The sequence below is a fragment of the Rhipicephalus microplus genome, chromosome 5 (genome assembly GCF_043290135.1).
Source record: "Rhipicephalus microplus isolate Deutch F79 chromosome 5, USDA_Rmic, whole genome shotgun sequence".
Lineage (NCBI taxonomy): Eukaryota > Metazoa > Arthropoda > Arachnida > Ixodida > Ixodidae > Rhipicephalus > Rhipicephalus microplus.
The window spans coordinates 158,870,949-158,887,872 of record NC_134704.1 but is presented as its reverse complement, the minus strand read 5'-3'; the positions used below and the strand labels follow the sequence as shown (position 1 = coordinate 158,887,872).

The 16,924-nt window shown below is 47.7% G+C and overlaps 1 protein-coding gene across 4 annotated transcripts in view; it reads left to right on the top strand.

Moving 5' to 3' along the window:
• Positions 1–16,924, top strand: part of LOC142817991 (uncharacterized) — a 177,627-nt gene that overhangs the window by 81,078 nt on the left and 79,625 nt on the right. For 3 of the 4 annotated variants that reach the window (XM_075896126.1, XM_075896127.1, XM_075896125.1), the window contains one exon: positions 8,328–8,383. In XM_075896126.1, coding sequence (XP_075752241.1) covers positions 8,328–8,383 — 56 coding nt within the window. Of the gene's footprint in view, positions 1–8,327; positions 8,384–14,991; positions 15,095–16,924 lie in introns of those variants that run through there. The other variant, XM_075896128.1, reaches the window with a different exon arrangement.

Below are 16,924 nucleotides of genomic sequence, written 5' to 3'. Positions count from 1 at the left end.
TACCTTGACACGTGGTCGCACAGTCTGCACGGAGGCCTGCCCTATGTTCTGCAGGGCGCTCGCGCGGCTTTGCATAACTGACAGCGCATAATGTAAGAGTAGCTCGCTCGTTGGCAATCTTTGCCAGCATTTTCGCCTAGTGTGGCGGCACGTGTCAGAGCAACTTGTGACGGCGGCTCCCTGTTCGCTATCCCGGCTGCGGCGGCTGCATTTCCGATGGAGGCGGAAATGTTGTGGGCCCGCGTACTCAGATTTGGGTGCACGTTAAAGAACCCCAGGTGGTCGAAATTTCCGGAGCCCTCCACTACGGCGTCTCTCATAATCATATGGTGGTTTTGGGACGCCACATATCAATCAATCAATCCCTGTTCGCGTCGCGAGATGCCGGAGCGCTATGCGTGACGCTTTCCGTCATAGGCCTAATCTCTGTTAACGCGGTCTCTGCACCCCCTTGATCATTCCGTGTGAAACGACCGAAATCTACGCTGTCAGAAAATCCTAACAGTGCCCCCGCGTTAGCCAAAAGATCGCCACTCTGCGATGTGACATCAGACAACAATACAAATCTTGGAATTCCGACATGCCTTTTATCCTACGTGTGGAAGAGCGTCGATAATTGCTCGCGTCCACAAAACTAGTCGCGTGTCCGAATTCGTCACGTTGTGCGCCAGATGTAGGAGGTCCATCCTATGTACGGCTGATGCAGAATCCTAGCTAATGTTTCAGCTACACACAGTCGTACCGTGCACGATTAACGTCCCCTATACGTAGCCAAACTCACTGCAGCTACACGAGTTTGGGCGAATAAGGCGACAAGCTAGGTCAGAAACACTTCATTGCGAGGCGTTAGCAATATAGCGCATATTTCGCGAGAAGATAGTACAGAAACAAGAGCAGACGCTTATTCCTTGGGCGTTGACGTCTTCGGCTTGCAGAGAGTTGCGGGTTTGACCTCATTGGTTCTTTTCTGGTGTCAGAGAGAGCATGCAGGCATTCACAAGCTAGATTTATTCACTGACCCGGTTTTCGTTTCCCTGACGAGAATAATACCTTTTTCCGCTGAAGGGAGAGGAAACCCATTCCGCACGCCAAAAAAGCGATAATCGCGAGTACTGGCGGCGGGGTTGTTTCATCCCTCCGCAAGAGGTTTTATTAACTCTCGAAGGGACAGTCATACCCCGCAACCAGGCTGTCACAGTGCCATAAAGGGAAAGGATGGCTGGCGCACGTGCTCCCTCACAACGTCGACGTCGAACACAAAATGTGGGATGCCATCCTTTCGTACGTGACCTTCGCATACATCACGGCCTTAAAGGAGACAACGCAGATGCAACCGTACACGTTGGTCTACGGAAGGAACCCCACAAAGACGCTCGACGCAATGCTGCCTAACGTCGCTGACAAAGAGATACTTGACGTCACGCTCTATCTTCAGCACAATGATGAAGCTCAACTCGCCCGCCTGCGCATTACGAGTCAGCAGACGACTGACCGCCACTGTTACAATCTTCGGCGACACTTCGTGGAATACCAGCCCGGTGAACGTGTTTGGGTATGGACGCCGATATGCTGACGTGGACTCAGTGAAAAACTTCTGTGGTGGCACTTCGTACCATACAGTGTAGTAGGATGTCTCGGCACACTCGACTACCAGGTTGTCCCCAACGGCGTTACGAGCTCTCAACGGTGCCGATCGCGGCCTGAAATTGTCTACGTCGTGCGCCTAAAGCCGTTTTATGAACGTTAACGAACTGACATAGTGCTTTTTGTTGTTGTTATTATTGCTGTATTGTACCCTATTATTTGTACTTTCTTACATTATTACTGTACTTTGATTTTCTGGAAAAGCATCGAGGTGATGCCTTTTTTTCTGACGGGTACAATGGCATGCTCCTTCCTCAAGTTTTCTTCACACCCCGTTACGCTGCACGCAATTCTAGAGCAAACCGCGCCTACAGTGTTCGAGAAGCTTCAGACTGGCCATACTTCATTTTGACGAGATTACGCTCACGTTGTGAGCACTTCAGATTATTCTGGAATCTACGCCGCCGCTAGCGATAATGCTAGAGTGTTCGATGGCGAGTGTATAAATGCTGACACGATTCGCCGCTTGTCAGTTGATCGACAACCGACGATGAGTTCGCCGATATCAGTGCCAGTGTCTTGCCGTAATCTCAATTTCCTTTTTGGTGACCACAAGTTCGGGTAAATAAACAGTTTGATATTCGACCTACTGTCAGCTCCCTTCGTCGTTGTCACGACCCCGTGACAATACCATTTTTGGTATATGCAAAGTATGATGAAACAGTAGCGCCAGCACTGTATGAGCAGGCACACATACTTCAGTGCTGTGACGCTACAAACTATATATTTCATCGCAAACATTTTAGTTTGGAGGAAACAGGAACATGCGGACCATCTGGTGATTGGTACATCGTCATAGTCTTCACGTGATTAAATTCAGCGCGCTAGGCACTGGTGCTCTAGCGCGCAAGAGCACCAGTGCCATGCCTTTTACCTCGTGTCACACATGACTTGCGCATCATGATTTCCTTGATGTACTAGTCGTTTAGGTTCAGTATTCTGACCAACTGAGATACACATCAAGTTAACCAAACAGCCATGATAGATAGATAGATAGATAGATAGATAGATAGATAGATAGATAGATAGATAGATAGATAGATAGATAGATATAAGCAGTACAAGTCAGGTATATTCATTCATTTTTATAAATTTTCAATTTCTTTTTTCGTCATCTTCTTTTGATATCTTGCTCAGATATTCTGATGCATTTCCGCCATACGCTTCAGCTGAAGGTCGGCGCTTTAGTTGTAGTATTAATGCTTTTTCTTCTTAGTGTTTATGACATGAACGAAGGAAGGGTGCATTAATAGCATAATTATTCGAAGTTTAACATACAGCATATCTTTTCAGATGCTTTCATGTAAAAACAACACGAATAAAAATTCAGCTTTTTCATCAAGTTATACCAATGAAGTGCTGTATTTTCGCTGCTGGTGTCATTCGATATTGTAAAAGACACTGTAGTGTAGCCAGGCGTGCCACACCCGACCCACTGACCGACCCCCTCTCTTGAATATTTTTTGCAGTAGCACACATAGCGGAAATGATTATTTTCCTACACGCTTCCCCACAGTCTTCAAAAGAGGCACCCTCTCCACCCTCCATAAAGAAAAATCTGCCTACGCTCCTGAGCAGACATACCTGAGAAAGAAGTGTAAACATACCTCATATTTATGCTCTGCATCTATATATTTTTTATGTTGTCGCGGTGTTGATGTAAATGTGTGATGCCTACAGATGTGACATGGCTCCTTTCTAACAAGGTGGATATTTTCTACTATTACCTCCTCAAGATTGCTGCATGGATGTGCTAACGCTTGTTTTCTGCCACATGAAAACGGCAAAAAAGAGGCCTCAGTCACGCGGAGCCTCTTAAAACACCACTCGTGAAACGAAAACTGCGAGAACACATACTAGCGTGTGCACAACTAAGGTTGGCTCAATGTCTTGTGAAGAGGAGGTGGGCGACTGTACAGCCGATCATACAGGAACGCTGCCGCACCAGGCGCTGCATACAGCTAGTGGCAGTGCACTGGCGTGATCAGCAGCTGCTCCTTAGTATCAAGTCACCTGCCCAGGCACATTGTTCCCTTGAACGTTGACTAAAACATGGAAGAGTCCGTATTGTTTTTATGATACATGCTTATTTCTCCTAATTCCTGAACAGAACGGTTAAACTTCATGATCAATGAAAGTTGCGTTGTTTCTGTCACTTTCTCGTGTTTTCTGCTAATCCTCGAAGCTTCAGCCCTGCATATGTCGATAATGGCGAGATGCAATGACATTTAAATTTTCGTTTTAGGGACTGCGCCAAATCGGCTCCTGAAATATCTTAGTGCAATCGATCCTCTGCCTAATTCACTAGGCTTCCATTCAATGAGGAAGTTCCACTATAAATAAATGAATAGAATAGACCCATGAGCAGCTTTTCAACGCTAGTTTCGAGTGATTACACAGATAAATGGCAGCGTGACCATTGCGAAAAATGACGACGGCAAACGGAAGCATGATATTTCGATGGCACGCAGATGGGACCGATGGCATAAACAACACAGGCGATTTCGGAGGGGAGGCACACGACACCGAGACAACAACAGCTTAGAAAGGCGCAATGTCAACGTCAGAAGCAGCAAACACTCTACACGAAGCACCATCGTCGGGGTCTTAGCACGGCACAGATAACACGAGTTCAGAACGAGCACAGTCGACCAAAGCAGAATTTGACGAAAGAAAGTCCCACCCAAGGATAACGTCATGCGAAGAACGGAATAAAACTACACATGTGACGACGTACATCGCACCTTGAATGACGACTCGTGCAGTGCACAAAGCTGAAGGCTGAATATGATGGGACGTAGCTGTCTGAAAAGATAGGTCGGTAAGTTGTGTGGTCACTTTCTTCAAGTTTCGGCACAGTTTCTCGCTAATTGTAGATACGGCAGCTCCAGTGTCAACAAGTCCGTGCACCTTAATGCCATCAATATAGAGTTCGATTTCGTTCGGGGGACAGCAGTTAGGTCTTGAAATTTTCGCTGCCAACGCAGTTCTTGCCTCCGGAACTGCGCCCGTCAGTTTTCCCTTCGCTGTGGGCTGTTGCGACGTAACATCGGAGAAATAGATCGACGACAAGGAGAAGGTGAACGGCTCGCGCCGGATGGTCGGCGACCGGGACGTACGTCTAGAGGTGGATCGGCAAGAAAGGGATATCGCGGCTGAGTGGGCATGGTGGGCATGTAACGTGAGGCCCCTGCAATGTCGTGAGAAGGGAAGCTGCGACGACGGCAGTGACGAGCTACGTGGCCTGGGATGCCACATGAAAAACATATCGGCCGGTTATCCGGAGTGCGCCATTGGCTGACGATAGGGGCACTGTTTGCTGAATAAGGTACCGTAAATGGTCGTGCAGGCGGCGGCGTCATATAAACGTTCTGACCTGTTTCATATACAGCCGGAGACGGGACGGTCAGCGAGCGGGAAGGTGGCGCCGCAGAATAAACGTGGACGACATGTTGAAACGTGGCATCATCGAGCCCTCCAACAGTCCCTGCTGGGCTTCACCGGTTGTTCTCGTCAAGAAAAAAGACGAATTCATCCGGTTCTGCGTTGACTACCGCCGACTAAACAAGATAACGCGCAAAGACGTATACCCTCTGCCGCGCATCGATGATGCTTTGGACTGCCTACAAGGAGCAGAGTTCTTTTCTTCGTTAGATTTACGCTCCGGCTACTGGCAGGTGCCCATGGCAGAGGGTGACCGCCCGAAGACAGCCTTTGTAACACCGGATGGACTATATGAATTCACCGTTATGCCCTTTGGCTTCTGCAATGCGCCTGCCACTTTCGAAAGGATGATGGATACCGTCTTGCGAGGTCTGAAATGTAAAACGTGCCTCTGTTATTTGGATGACATTGTGGTATTCTCATGCGACTTTGCGACTCACCTCAGCCGCCTCGAGCAAGTTCTTTCGTGCCTTTCAACGGCGAGACTTCAACTGAACTTGAAGAAATTCCACTTCGGCGCTCGCAAGCTTGTGATTCTCGGCCATGTGGTTTCTAAGGACGGCATTCTCCCGGACCCTACGAAACTTAATGCAGTCGCGGCGTTCCCAAAGCCAATCACCATCAAAGAGCTTCGAAGCTTCATCAGCCTATGTTCTTATTTCCGGCGCTACGTCCACAATTTCGCCTCCATTATCGCCCCCTTGACCAATCTTCTTGCCGGAAGTTCTGATTTGTCAGCGTGGTCGCAGGCGTGTGATGATGCATTTCAGGAACTCCGACGGCTCCTCACCACGCCACCCATACTCCGACATTTCGATCCGTCTGCTCCAACGGAGCTTCATACGGACGCTAGTGGTGTCGGGCTAGGGGCCATACTGGCCCAACGCAAGGAGGGCTTTGACGAGTAAGTCGTTGCCTATGCCAGCCGCACCCTCAGTAAAGCCGAGAAGAATTACAGTGTAACTGAGAAGGAGTGCCTCGCCATTATTTGGGCAATCGGAAAATTTCGGCCTTATTTATATGGACGTCCGTTTGATATTGTAACAGACCACCATGCGCTTTGCTGGTTATCTTCACTAAAAGATCCTAAGGGTCGGCTCGCTCGTTGGGCATTGCGGTTACAGGAGTTCGATATCCGTGTTATCTACCGTTCTGGCCGGAAGCGTTTTGACGCCGATGCCCTGTCACATTCACCATTGGCTTCAGAGCCTGTCGGCTCGCCTATCTCCACTAGTGCTGCCTTGGCCATCAACTATTCGGACATGCCTTCCGAGCAACGCAAAGATGCTTAGATTTCTTCTCTTTTGGACTTTCTCTCAAACCGGACGCCCGCTCCAGTTTCCAGGACGCTTCGCCGTCAAGCAGGACACTTCGTTATTCGGGATAAACTGCTTTACCGACGAAACTACAGCTCGATCGGCCGTAAGTGGTTGCTCGTCATCCACCGACATCTGCGCTCTGACATCTGTGCCACGTGCCACGATGATCTGCAATGTGGCCACGCTAGTGTGTTAAAAACATACACCCGCTTGCAGCTGCAGTACACTGGCACGGTATGTACTGTTTCGTTCGCCGTTACGTAAGGTCTTGCCTTACGTGCCAGCGACGCGAAATGCCCACTCAACATGCCACAAGTCCCTTGCAGCCGTTGCCATGTCCAGCACGAGCTTTCGATCATGTCGAAATAGACCTTTACGGTCCGCTTCCCTATACTTCGAGTAGCAACCGCTGGGTCATTGTCGCTATCGACCACCTAACGCGGTACGCTGAAACAGCTGCGTTACCTTCTGCTACCGCAAAAGACGTTGCGTGTTTTATACTGCAAAACCTGTTTTTAAGGCATGGAGCACCTCCGGAGTTACTAAGTGACCGTGGCCGCGTTTTTCTCTCCGAGGCCATCAAAGCGTTGATGAGCGAGTGTCACACCTTACACCGCACTACCACAGCCTATCACGCGCAAACTAACGGGATGAAAGAGCGTTTTAATCGTACACTTGGGGATATGCTGGCCAAGTGCGCTTCATCCGACCAGTCGAATTGGTATAGCATACTCCCTTTTGTGACACATGCTTACAACACTGCAACGCAAAGCACCACTAGATTTTCGCCTTTCTTCCTTCTTTATGGACGCGAGCCATCATCAACAATGGATACCATTCTTCCTTACCGACCGGACCCTTCAGAGATGACTACCGTTTCTCGAGCAGCAGCACACGCTGAAGAATGTCAGAAGCTTGCTCGTGCGTTCACGTCACATGACCAGACGCGCCAAAAACATCGCCACGACGCGTCAACCACGCATATGAGCTTTGCTCCAAACTCACTGGTGTGGTTATGGATTTCTTCTACTACTCCAGGACTCTCCACAAGCTTTCGTCCAGGTACCATGGCCCTTATCGAGTTGTACGCCAAACATCCCCGGTCAACTACCTTGCCGAGCCGCTGGATGCATCTCCGGACAAGCGCCGTCGGGGAAAAGAAATCGTACACATCTCTCGGCTCAAGCCATACTATGACCCTTCTGTGTACACCTGTCCTTAGGTCGCCAGGATGGCTCCCTCATCGGCCGGGGGTGATTGTAACGAGGGCAGTGGGCACGGAGCTCGAGGATAGAAAAGGTAGAAGACTTGCTGTGATCGCAGGCTTGCGTTCAGTCAGCCCTTGCTTGAAATAAAGCTCTCCTTCGCCGAGTCAACTCCTGCTTGTTCAACAACCGGTTTCACTATTAACTTTTGTTCTGTTACGAGAAAACTAAGCCTCATTTCTGTCATAAATATACATTTCAGCCTACTATAATACCTTCTCGTTATTGTTTTTTAATAAACAATATCAAGTTTAGGTATTCAGTAAAACTAAAATAAGTTTTTTTCTAAAACTGAAGAGCTTGAAACTATTACTTCACTGCAAACGTCCATACGGTTGTGTCTAATTGTGCCTTATTATTATAAACGCCACATATACCAGTCATAGTATGTCAGTTTTCAGCAGCTTGTGTCAGCGTTACTGCAATTTGTTGTATTTGTATAGTCCGTAAGCCTAAATGTCATGCAGATTGTGATAGTTTTTAAATTATCTGCCCTGGCATGTACAATTAAGCTACTGTGTCGGGCATAAAGGGACGTCGTAACACAACATAATAAATTTTATTTCACAGCACTAAAATGTCCATCATACTTGTATAGGATCATGTAGAATACATCGGATGCGCAGTTTCGTAGAACATTTTGATCTTTTTGCAGGTCGATGACAAAACGTTTGTACAAAAACTGGTGGAACTCCACAACTCCTCAGTCAGGTACGACTTTTTCGACAGGCATGCCAACTCTCTATTATAAAAATATGTTTCACTTTCGCATACGTATTGTCGGTGGCAACCTAGAAAAATTTCTTTAGCTCCGTTATAGATGTGTGGGGTGTTGGCGTTTCACAAAAATGAAAAAATAATAGCGCTCCATGGTGACCGAGTTCAAGAAAATTTGCAGATATGAAACATTTATTGTCATTGGGTACATATTCAGCTGTGGCGCCCAAAGTCATACTACATATGAAAGCAACGCATCAGTGCCCACTCATTATCAACAAATGAAATAATCGCGCAGCTACGTGCAAGTGGCGTCAATACTAGGAAACCAATAATTATAGTAGTGCTTCCGTGTTGCATAACCTTACTTCGTTTGCCACCCTTTTCAATTCTGTACTAAACAAGGCTATGCTATGCTTGAGCTTCAGCCCTCATCTATTCTGACCACCTCGCTCTCATTTCCCTTAGCCACAACTTGCTATACTGTATTCATCACTTGGCTACGCTATGGTTTACTTTCTCCACTCCTTCTTTTCCTGCTCGTCAACTTGGCGTCACTTTTCGTCACAATCAATTTCCTTTGCCAGCCGCCTGTTGTACGGCAAAACAAAGGGCAAATATACATTTTTTCATGTGTTTTTTTCTTTTTTTTTGATCTCTTTCTTTGCCTCACTTTCACTTTTTTCTTCATTTGGTTATCTCACTTTCTCTTTGCGTCTTTACGCAATCATTTTATTCTTTCTCCTTTCGTAAGAAGGAAGCTTTTGGAAGGAATCATGTGAATGTTTGTTCTTGAAAGCGAGCCTGAATAACCTAGTGGTTACCAGGCTCTCCTTTCAACAATGGGTACGCGGCTTTATATGCCATCTCACCGAGCAACATTAGTTTGCTGTTAACGCCATGTAGGGCTTGAAGAAATACAAACAGCTTCACTGTCAAGATTCACGCAGTCCTTTATGGATTCACCTGAGATGACTGGATGGCGAAAGCGTTATTTTCTTTCATTCTCAGTGAAGTTATTCATCCTCCCAGCTCCCCTCTCAAAATTTTGTGGCCATAACGTTGTTGTTGACTGCCTCACAGAACAAAAACATCGCAAGCTTTTTGCCCCTTTATGGTCAACCCCTTTTGACCAAGCAGTGAAGTCATGTAATGACAACGTGACTTGGTCTTTATGTAGCGTCACGATATTTGAAACTATAGCGACATTCAGGTAATGCCACAAGCTTTCACGATATGCGACTTCAGGATTACGTCGCTGACAGCTACAATAACCAACCAAGATAAAGATTCTACGTGAGAACGCTCAGGATTCATAAGGAACACATAATAACGATTATAATGTACAGACGAAGAGTATGGGTATAATAAATTCCCACACTGATTCCACCCACGTGAAAGCAGCCAGCCTGGATGTGGTAAGTCAAGGCGACAAAAAAGTCGCATGAAGGAGAGAGAGAGAGAATTTTTTAGAAGGCAGAGAGTTCGGCCTGAGCTAGTTCGCTCTAGCCTGCTACTGTACACAGGGAATAAGGAAAGAGGGAAGGAAAGAGGAATGAAGGGTGATCATGGGGACAAGAATAGGTGGTGCGTATGTACAGTACCCACTTAGCGTAGAACCCTACAGTCTAGTATCTAGTCCAGTGCTTTTTATTAAGTCCAAAACAACATTTGAAGCAGTTTTTGACACTGTTTGGCTGTTCATTGCTGATAATATGTGGCTTTCACTCAATGGCGCTCGTAGGATGCTTGCCAACGTTCCAGTTAGCATTTTTCTTTTCGCCACGTATAATACACAGTCACAAAATATGTGAGCTAAAGTTTCGCGCACTTGGCAGCGCTCACAATTCGGGTTGTCCAAACGGCCGACTGGGTGGTGGAGTGGCGAGTGAAGGCGAAACCCAGGCGAATCTGGTGCAGTATATCAGCATGTCTTCGACTGATTTTATCTGGAAGACGAAAAGTCATACTGGGGTCTGTTTCCAGCAGACGCTTGTTTGGGTGATCTGGTAGCGACCAGTACGTGGCAGCGCATTCGCGCATGAGCGATCTCAACAATGTGTGGCCGTCACTTCGCAAATATGGTACTTTGACGTACATAGGAGCGTAGTATATTGTCGCTTTTGCTTCGCTATCACGGTTTCGTTGCCAACTAGGTGGCAGTGTGCAGGAATTCATTGAAGTGTAATCAAGTGACCACTCTTTTGTGTTAGATCAAATGCTTGGACGATTCCTAACGCTAACTCGTAAAACAGGCCTCTTCTTGAGCAAGAATGGATAGCTTGAAGCGCTGATTTTGTATCAGACAGAATCGTCCATTTACGCAGTGCTTGGTCGTTCACAAATTTTAGGGCTTCCTGTATAGCAACAAGTTCTGCAGCTGTCGAAGATGACCTGTGATCTAATTTGTACTGTCGGGAAATACCGAGTTGAGGGACCACGAAGGCTGCAGCTGAAGTGAAGTTATGGATCCATTGGTGTAAATGTGCACAGAGTCGCTGTATCAGTCATCCAAATATGCCAGGGTGAGTTGCTTGAGAGCAATATAAAAAGCACGCGACTTATACGAAATTCCACGTATGTGAGGGCACACCAGCGGTGAAGGACTTCATACGGCAGACATGAACGACCTCAGTAGTTCGACAAGAGCGATATGCTGGGGCTACAAGTGGCGTCACGCGATAGTTGACTGGTGAAGGCTCTTGATGAACTGCGTACGACCCGATAAACCGTGGCTGAAATTTGTCATAGAAACGAGGTGTGCGGTTTGGTGTCAGCAGGAGCAGTTCGTCTCCAAGTTGAAAGGATACAGCACGTTGTGATTTATCGTAAAGCAGCTTTTCTCTTGCTGTCTGGCTTCAGAATTCAAACGAACACGTTGGCAACACTGGACGAGTCGTACAACGTATTCTTCCGAAGCGGATTAAGATGAATTCGCGTGGCGGGTAAAAAAAGAGACGTCCAAGACGGAAGTAGGGGAGCGTCCGTAAACTAGGTAAAATGGTTAGTAGCCGGTTGTCCGCTGAGTGGCCGTATTTTAGGTGAAAGTGACGAATGGTATAAATACGTTCCAGTTCTTGTAGTCTGGTTGAGTATAGGCGGCGATCATGTCAGCTAGAGTGCGGTGGAATCGCTCAGTGAGGCTGTTTGTCTGGGGATGATAACTAGAGGCAGCCTTGTAAGTGGTGCCGGAGGCGTGAAGCATTTCGTTCACTAGTTGTGAAACGAAGGCTCTTCCGCGGTCACTGAGCAATACACGGGGGCACCATGGCATAGTATATTGGCTCGGAGGATGACATCGGCAATTTCGGAATCTGAACCATTAGTGACGTATGCCGTCTCAGTGCGGCGCGTCAAATGGTCAACGGCTATTACTATCCACCAGTTTTCATCAGCACTGACTGGAAGGTGGCCAAAAAGATCAACGCCTACAAATTCGATTGGTGTGGCTAGGCACGGAAAAGGCTGTAGTGTGCCGGTGGGAGCAGATGTTGGTCATTTTCTAGATTGACAGGTAGTGCAGTACCCGAAGTACCGAGCCACGCGAGTGGTAATGCCTGGCCAATAAAACCAAATTTAAGGTGATCGTACGTTTTATAATAACCAAAGTGACCAGCAGTCAGATCCTCATGAAGTGCTCTGAAGACTTCGGACCGAAGCGATTGGGGTAGAACCGGAACCTAGCGCTTACCATTGGATGTTAAATTTGGCGGTGTGGCACCGAGGTATCCAGCCTTAATTGCGAGAGTTGGTGACGGAGCCTCACATTAGGTGGACGGGAACTGCCAGTGAGGTAGCCTATATTACGCGGACAGTATGGGGCAGCCAGCTGTCGAGATGGAAAATCGTGGTGGTAGTCCGAAGGCAGCTAGTTTACAGAGGCGAGAGAGGAAACTGCCGTACACGTGGACTCCGAGGATACGTTACGCAAAGGGATTGCGGAAACGCCGAGTACAGCCACTTGTAGTGGGCAACAAGAAAAAGCATCGGCGTCACTATGCTTTGTGCCACACTTGTACATGATGTGAAAGTCCTACTCTTGGAGGCGTAGAATCCAGCGGCCGAGGCGTCTCGACAAGTTCTTGAGTGTCGAATGCCAACACAAAGCGTAATGGGCGGTGCACATTGAATGTTTGCGGTCTCAATACGATGTGGTGTAGTTGTAGTCTGACGTAGGGTAGATGAATAGACGTCAAAGAGCTTGCATGCTTTTCCAACTAATCAAGCAGCTGCTGCTTCAGTAAGTCTGTCAAGTCTCTATTGATGACTGCTGTAAAGACCGGAGAAGCAGCATGATCAGCAGAATGGCTTTCAGAGGAGACAGGGGTAAGAGGCACGACGAACAGTGACTCTAGATTGGCCACGTAGGCAACAGTAGTGCCCTGCCGCAGCAAAGTTTGGTCTTTTGTGGTGTTCGTAGCAGCGAGGACAGCTGATATATTGCTGAAGCGAGCCACATCTCATGTGAGAGCTTCGCCTTTATTAAGGCAAAGGGGCAACGGAGTAACCAATATGTCCCCAGAATCAACGTTATTCGGCGAAACTGAGAATAATTGCTGGTCATGTGGTGCTAGCTCAATATATACAGCAGCGATGAGTCGAAATGGCCTGTAGGTCTCGTTGCTGAGCAAATGGTCTGTGTCAGTAAGACGTACAACACCTTTTGCACAACAAATAGCTGCAGAAGCACCGAAAAAGAAAGTCCTAGCCTAAAATGAGTTGGCGGGAGCACAAGGATAGCACAGCAAATTCTATGCGGTGAAGAATGTCATTGATTAGAACGCAGGCAGTACAGAGAGCGAAAAGGAGAATCGCTGTTCCCTGCGTTGTAACCAGTGTTGGTTCACCATAAGGCGTCTTGAGGTTTTGAAGACAGAAACACAAATCAGCACAAATAACAAAAAAAGTAGCCCTAGTGTCCACCAAAGCGTGAATGTCCTCTCGGAGCCCATAAATATCAATATTGCTATGACACCTTCTATTATCTAGCTCGTCTAGTTTGTCAGTCAATATGTCAGGGGGTCATGACGTGGCCGAAGACAGGATACTCTATGTTGGAATCAAACTGTTTAGTTGGGCACACCTGTGCCCGGTGAGCGGAAAGTCGGATTCAAGTAGCAGCCTTGCACTGATAGCGACAAACTGAGCGTCGGTCACCAATCGATCGACTGACAAGTGGCGAAACTTGTCGGCTTTTATACACTTGTCATCGAACATTCTAGCGTTATTGCGAGTGGCGACATTGGTTTCAGAATAATCTGAAGTGTTCACTAAGTAGGAGTGAACTTGACCAAATGATCAACTGCAGTCCTGAAGCTTCTCGAACACTGTAGGCGTGGTTAGTGCTGAGAAGCGCGTACAGCGTAACGGGGTGATAAAAAAACTTCAGGAAGGAACGTGGCCTTGCCCCCCCCCCTTTCTGTGAAAAGGCGTCATCCTGATGCTTTAACATGAGATAAAAGTACAATAATAAAGTAAAAAAGTACAACTAATAAAGTAGAATACAGCATTAATAACAACAACAACAATAACAAAATGCACACTTTCAGTCCTTTAACCTGCATAAAACGGCTTGAGGCGGGCCACGTGAACAACTACATTTCGCGATCGGTGCCTTTGAGAGTTAGTAATGTGTCGGGGGTAACTTCGTAATTGAGTGGGCCGAGACGTCGTACTAAACTGTATGGTCCAAAGTACCATCACCGGTTATTTTCACTGGGTCCACGTCGGTGTATCAGCGTCCATACCCAAACACATTCAGCAGGCTGGTATTGCAAGACGCGCCGCGGAAGATTGTAACGGTGGCGGTCGGTCGTCTGCTGATTCGGGATGGGCAGGCGGGTGAGTTGGTGAGCTTCTTCAGCGCGCTGAAGATAAAGGGTGACGTAGACATTTTCTATGTTAGCGACGGGGGGCAGCATTGTGTCTAGCATCGCTGTCGAGTTCCTTCCGTAGACCAACTTGTAACAGTGGCATCTGCGTCGTTTCCTCCACGGCCATGTTGCATGTGAATGTCACGTACAGAAGGATGGATCTCACGTCTTATGTTCGACGTCGACGTACATATCCAGCATGTCGGCGATTGTCTACTAAAGCCATTCGGTGAGACCATTTGTCTGCGGGTGGTGAGCGGTGGTGCGGTGGTGGCTTGTCAGGCTATGTTTAAAGATCGCCTGAGTCAAATCAGCAGTAAAGGTCGTACCTCTATCAGTCATGACGACCTCTGGGGCGCCATTACAAAAGACGACGTTCTCGATGAAAAGCTTCGCTAACTCTCTAGCACTACTTTTGGGTAGCACCTTTGCTTCAGCGTAGTGAGTTAGGTAGCCAGTAGCGACAACGATCTACCTGTTTCCCGATTAGGGCATCGAAAACGGCCCCAGTAGGTACATCCTTATTTAGTGGAATGGTCGACGAGGTGGTTTGATCAGCTGAAGAAAGTCTGATGGTCTTGTCGGTAATGTCTTATGTAACTGACAGTCTCCGCATGTCCTCACATAACGAGCGACGTCGGCGGTAAAGCGCGGCCAGTAGTACATTTTTTGTATCCTCGCAAGCGTGCGGGAAACACCAAAGTGTCCTGCGGTTGGATCATCGTGCAGGGTCTGCAGCAATTTTGGTCACTGAGATGAAGGCACGACAAGAAGGTACTTGGCTCGAAGCAGCGAAAAGTCCTTTTGGAGAAGACCGTTTCGCTGCGAAAACGACGTAAGTGTTCGTTTGAATACATTTGTAACAACAGAGGTATTGCCCTCGAGGTATTAGATTAGGCCTCTAAATTTCGGGTCAGCCCGCTGTCACTCAGCAAAGTCATCCGTAACTATCGTTCTCAACAAGCAGGCACCATTCATGTCTTCGGGTGGCGGTGTGTCGACGGGGGCTCGCGAGACGCTGCCGGCGTCGGAGTGCTTTTGGTTGGACTTGTAAATGACTGTACTGTCATGTTCTTGAAGTCTGAGGCTCTACTACGTAAGGTGACCTGAAGGGTTCTTCAAGTTAGCTAGCCAACGCAAGGCCTGGTGGTCGCTCACAACTTTAAAGGGAATGACAGAGACGTTAGGACAAAACTTAGATGTTGCCCAGATGTTGGCATGCACTCCTTTTTCTTGTGGAGTTATTGCTTTCGACCTTGGATAGTCATCGGCTAGCTCAACTAATAACCCTTTGCAGTCTGTCAGTCCTCTGCACAAGGACTGCACTGCTTAGACCTGCTACACTCTTGCGTCCGTGTGCACTTCTGTTGCGGCGTTTTCGCCAAAGTGTGCTAGTATTGGAGGCATCTGAAGGCGTCGTTTAGGTTCTCCAAATGCTTTTTCCTGTGAAATTTCCCACTTGAACTCGGCGTTTTCCTCGTAAGGTTAGTGAGTGCCTCGGCTATTCGGGCAAAGTTTCTGATGAAGCGCCTGTTATAGACGCACAAATCCTGGCTGCGGCGGCTGCATTTCCTATGGAGGCGGAAATGTTGTAGGCCCGTGTGCTCAGATTTGGGTGCACGTTAAAGAACCCCAGGTGGTCGAAATTTGCGGAGCCCTCCACTACGGCGTCTCTCATAATCATGTAGTGGTTTTGGGGCGTTAAACCCCACATATCAATCAATCAATAGGCGCACAAGCCTAGAAATTAACTCATGGTCATCTTGTCGGCGGGCGGCGTTAATTCAGCGATGGTGGCTCTGTTCTGCGGGCCCGGTCTTACACTGAACTCGCTGATCACGTTGCCAAAGTACAAAAGTTTCTCGTACGTAAGCGGCGCTTTTGTGGCTTGAGGGTGAGTCCGAAAGTCTTCATAGCTTGAAGTACAGCTTCAAGGCACAGAAGATGCTTGTCAAAGCTCGAAGAAAACACGATGGCGTCACCCAAGTAAACGAGACAAGTGTGCCACTGCAATACTGCCAGCACTGTGTTCATAACGCGTTGAAAAATCACAGGTGCCGAGCAAACACCGATGGGCATGACCTTCAACTCGAAAGGGCCTTCTGGTGCTCTAAACGCCGTCTTTTCTCGGTCTCTTTCCTCGAATTCGATTTGCGAGTAGCCAGTCTGGAGGTCCATCCGCAAAAAGCACTTCATGTTGTGGAGCCGATCCAAGGCGTCATCTCACCGCGGGAGAAGATGAACATCTTTTTTGTCATTTTATTGAGGTGGCGCTAATCGACACAGAAACGTATAGTTTCGTTGTCCTTCTTCACTTGTACCAAGATTGACGCCCACAGACTCTTAGACGGTTGTATGATGTCGTCGTATAGCATTTAGTCGATTTGTCTTTTTACGGCCTCGCGTTTTGGCGTCAAAATCGGTAGGGGCTCTGCCGTAGTGGTCTGGCGTTTTTCTCTGTTATTTAGCTGTTTCGCGACTGCGGTCTGGCGAACTTTTGAAAACCACAAAAAGCAGTTTGTATTGCAAGAGCAGAGCCTTGAGCTGTTGTTGCTTATGTTCAGGAAAGCTAGGTTTGAATTCGAAAGCTGGATGAGGAGCTTCGTTCCACGAAGTAGGTTCTGCAGAATAGTCGAAGGCGAAAGCATTGGTGGCTTCCATG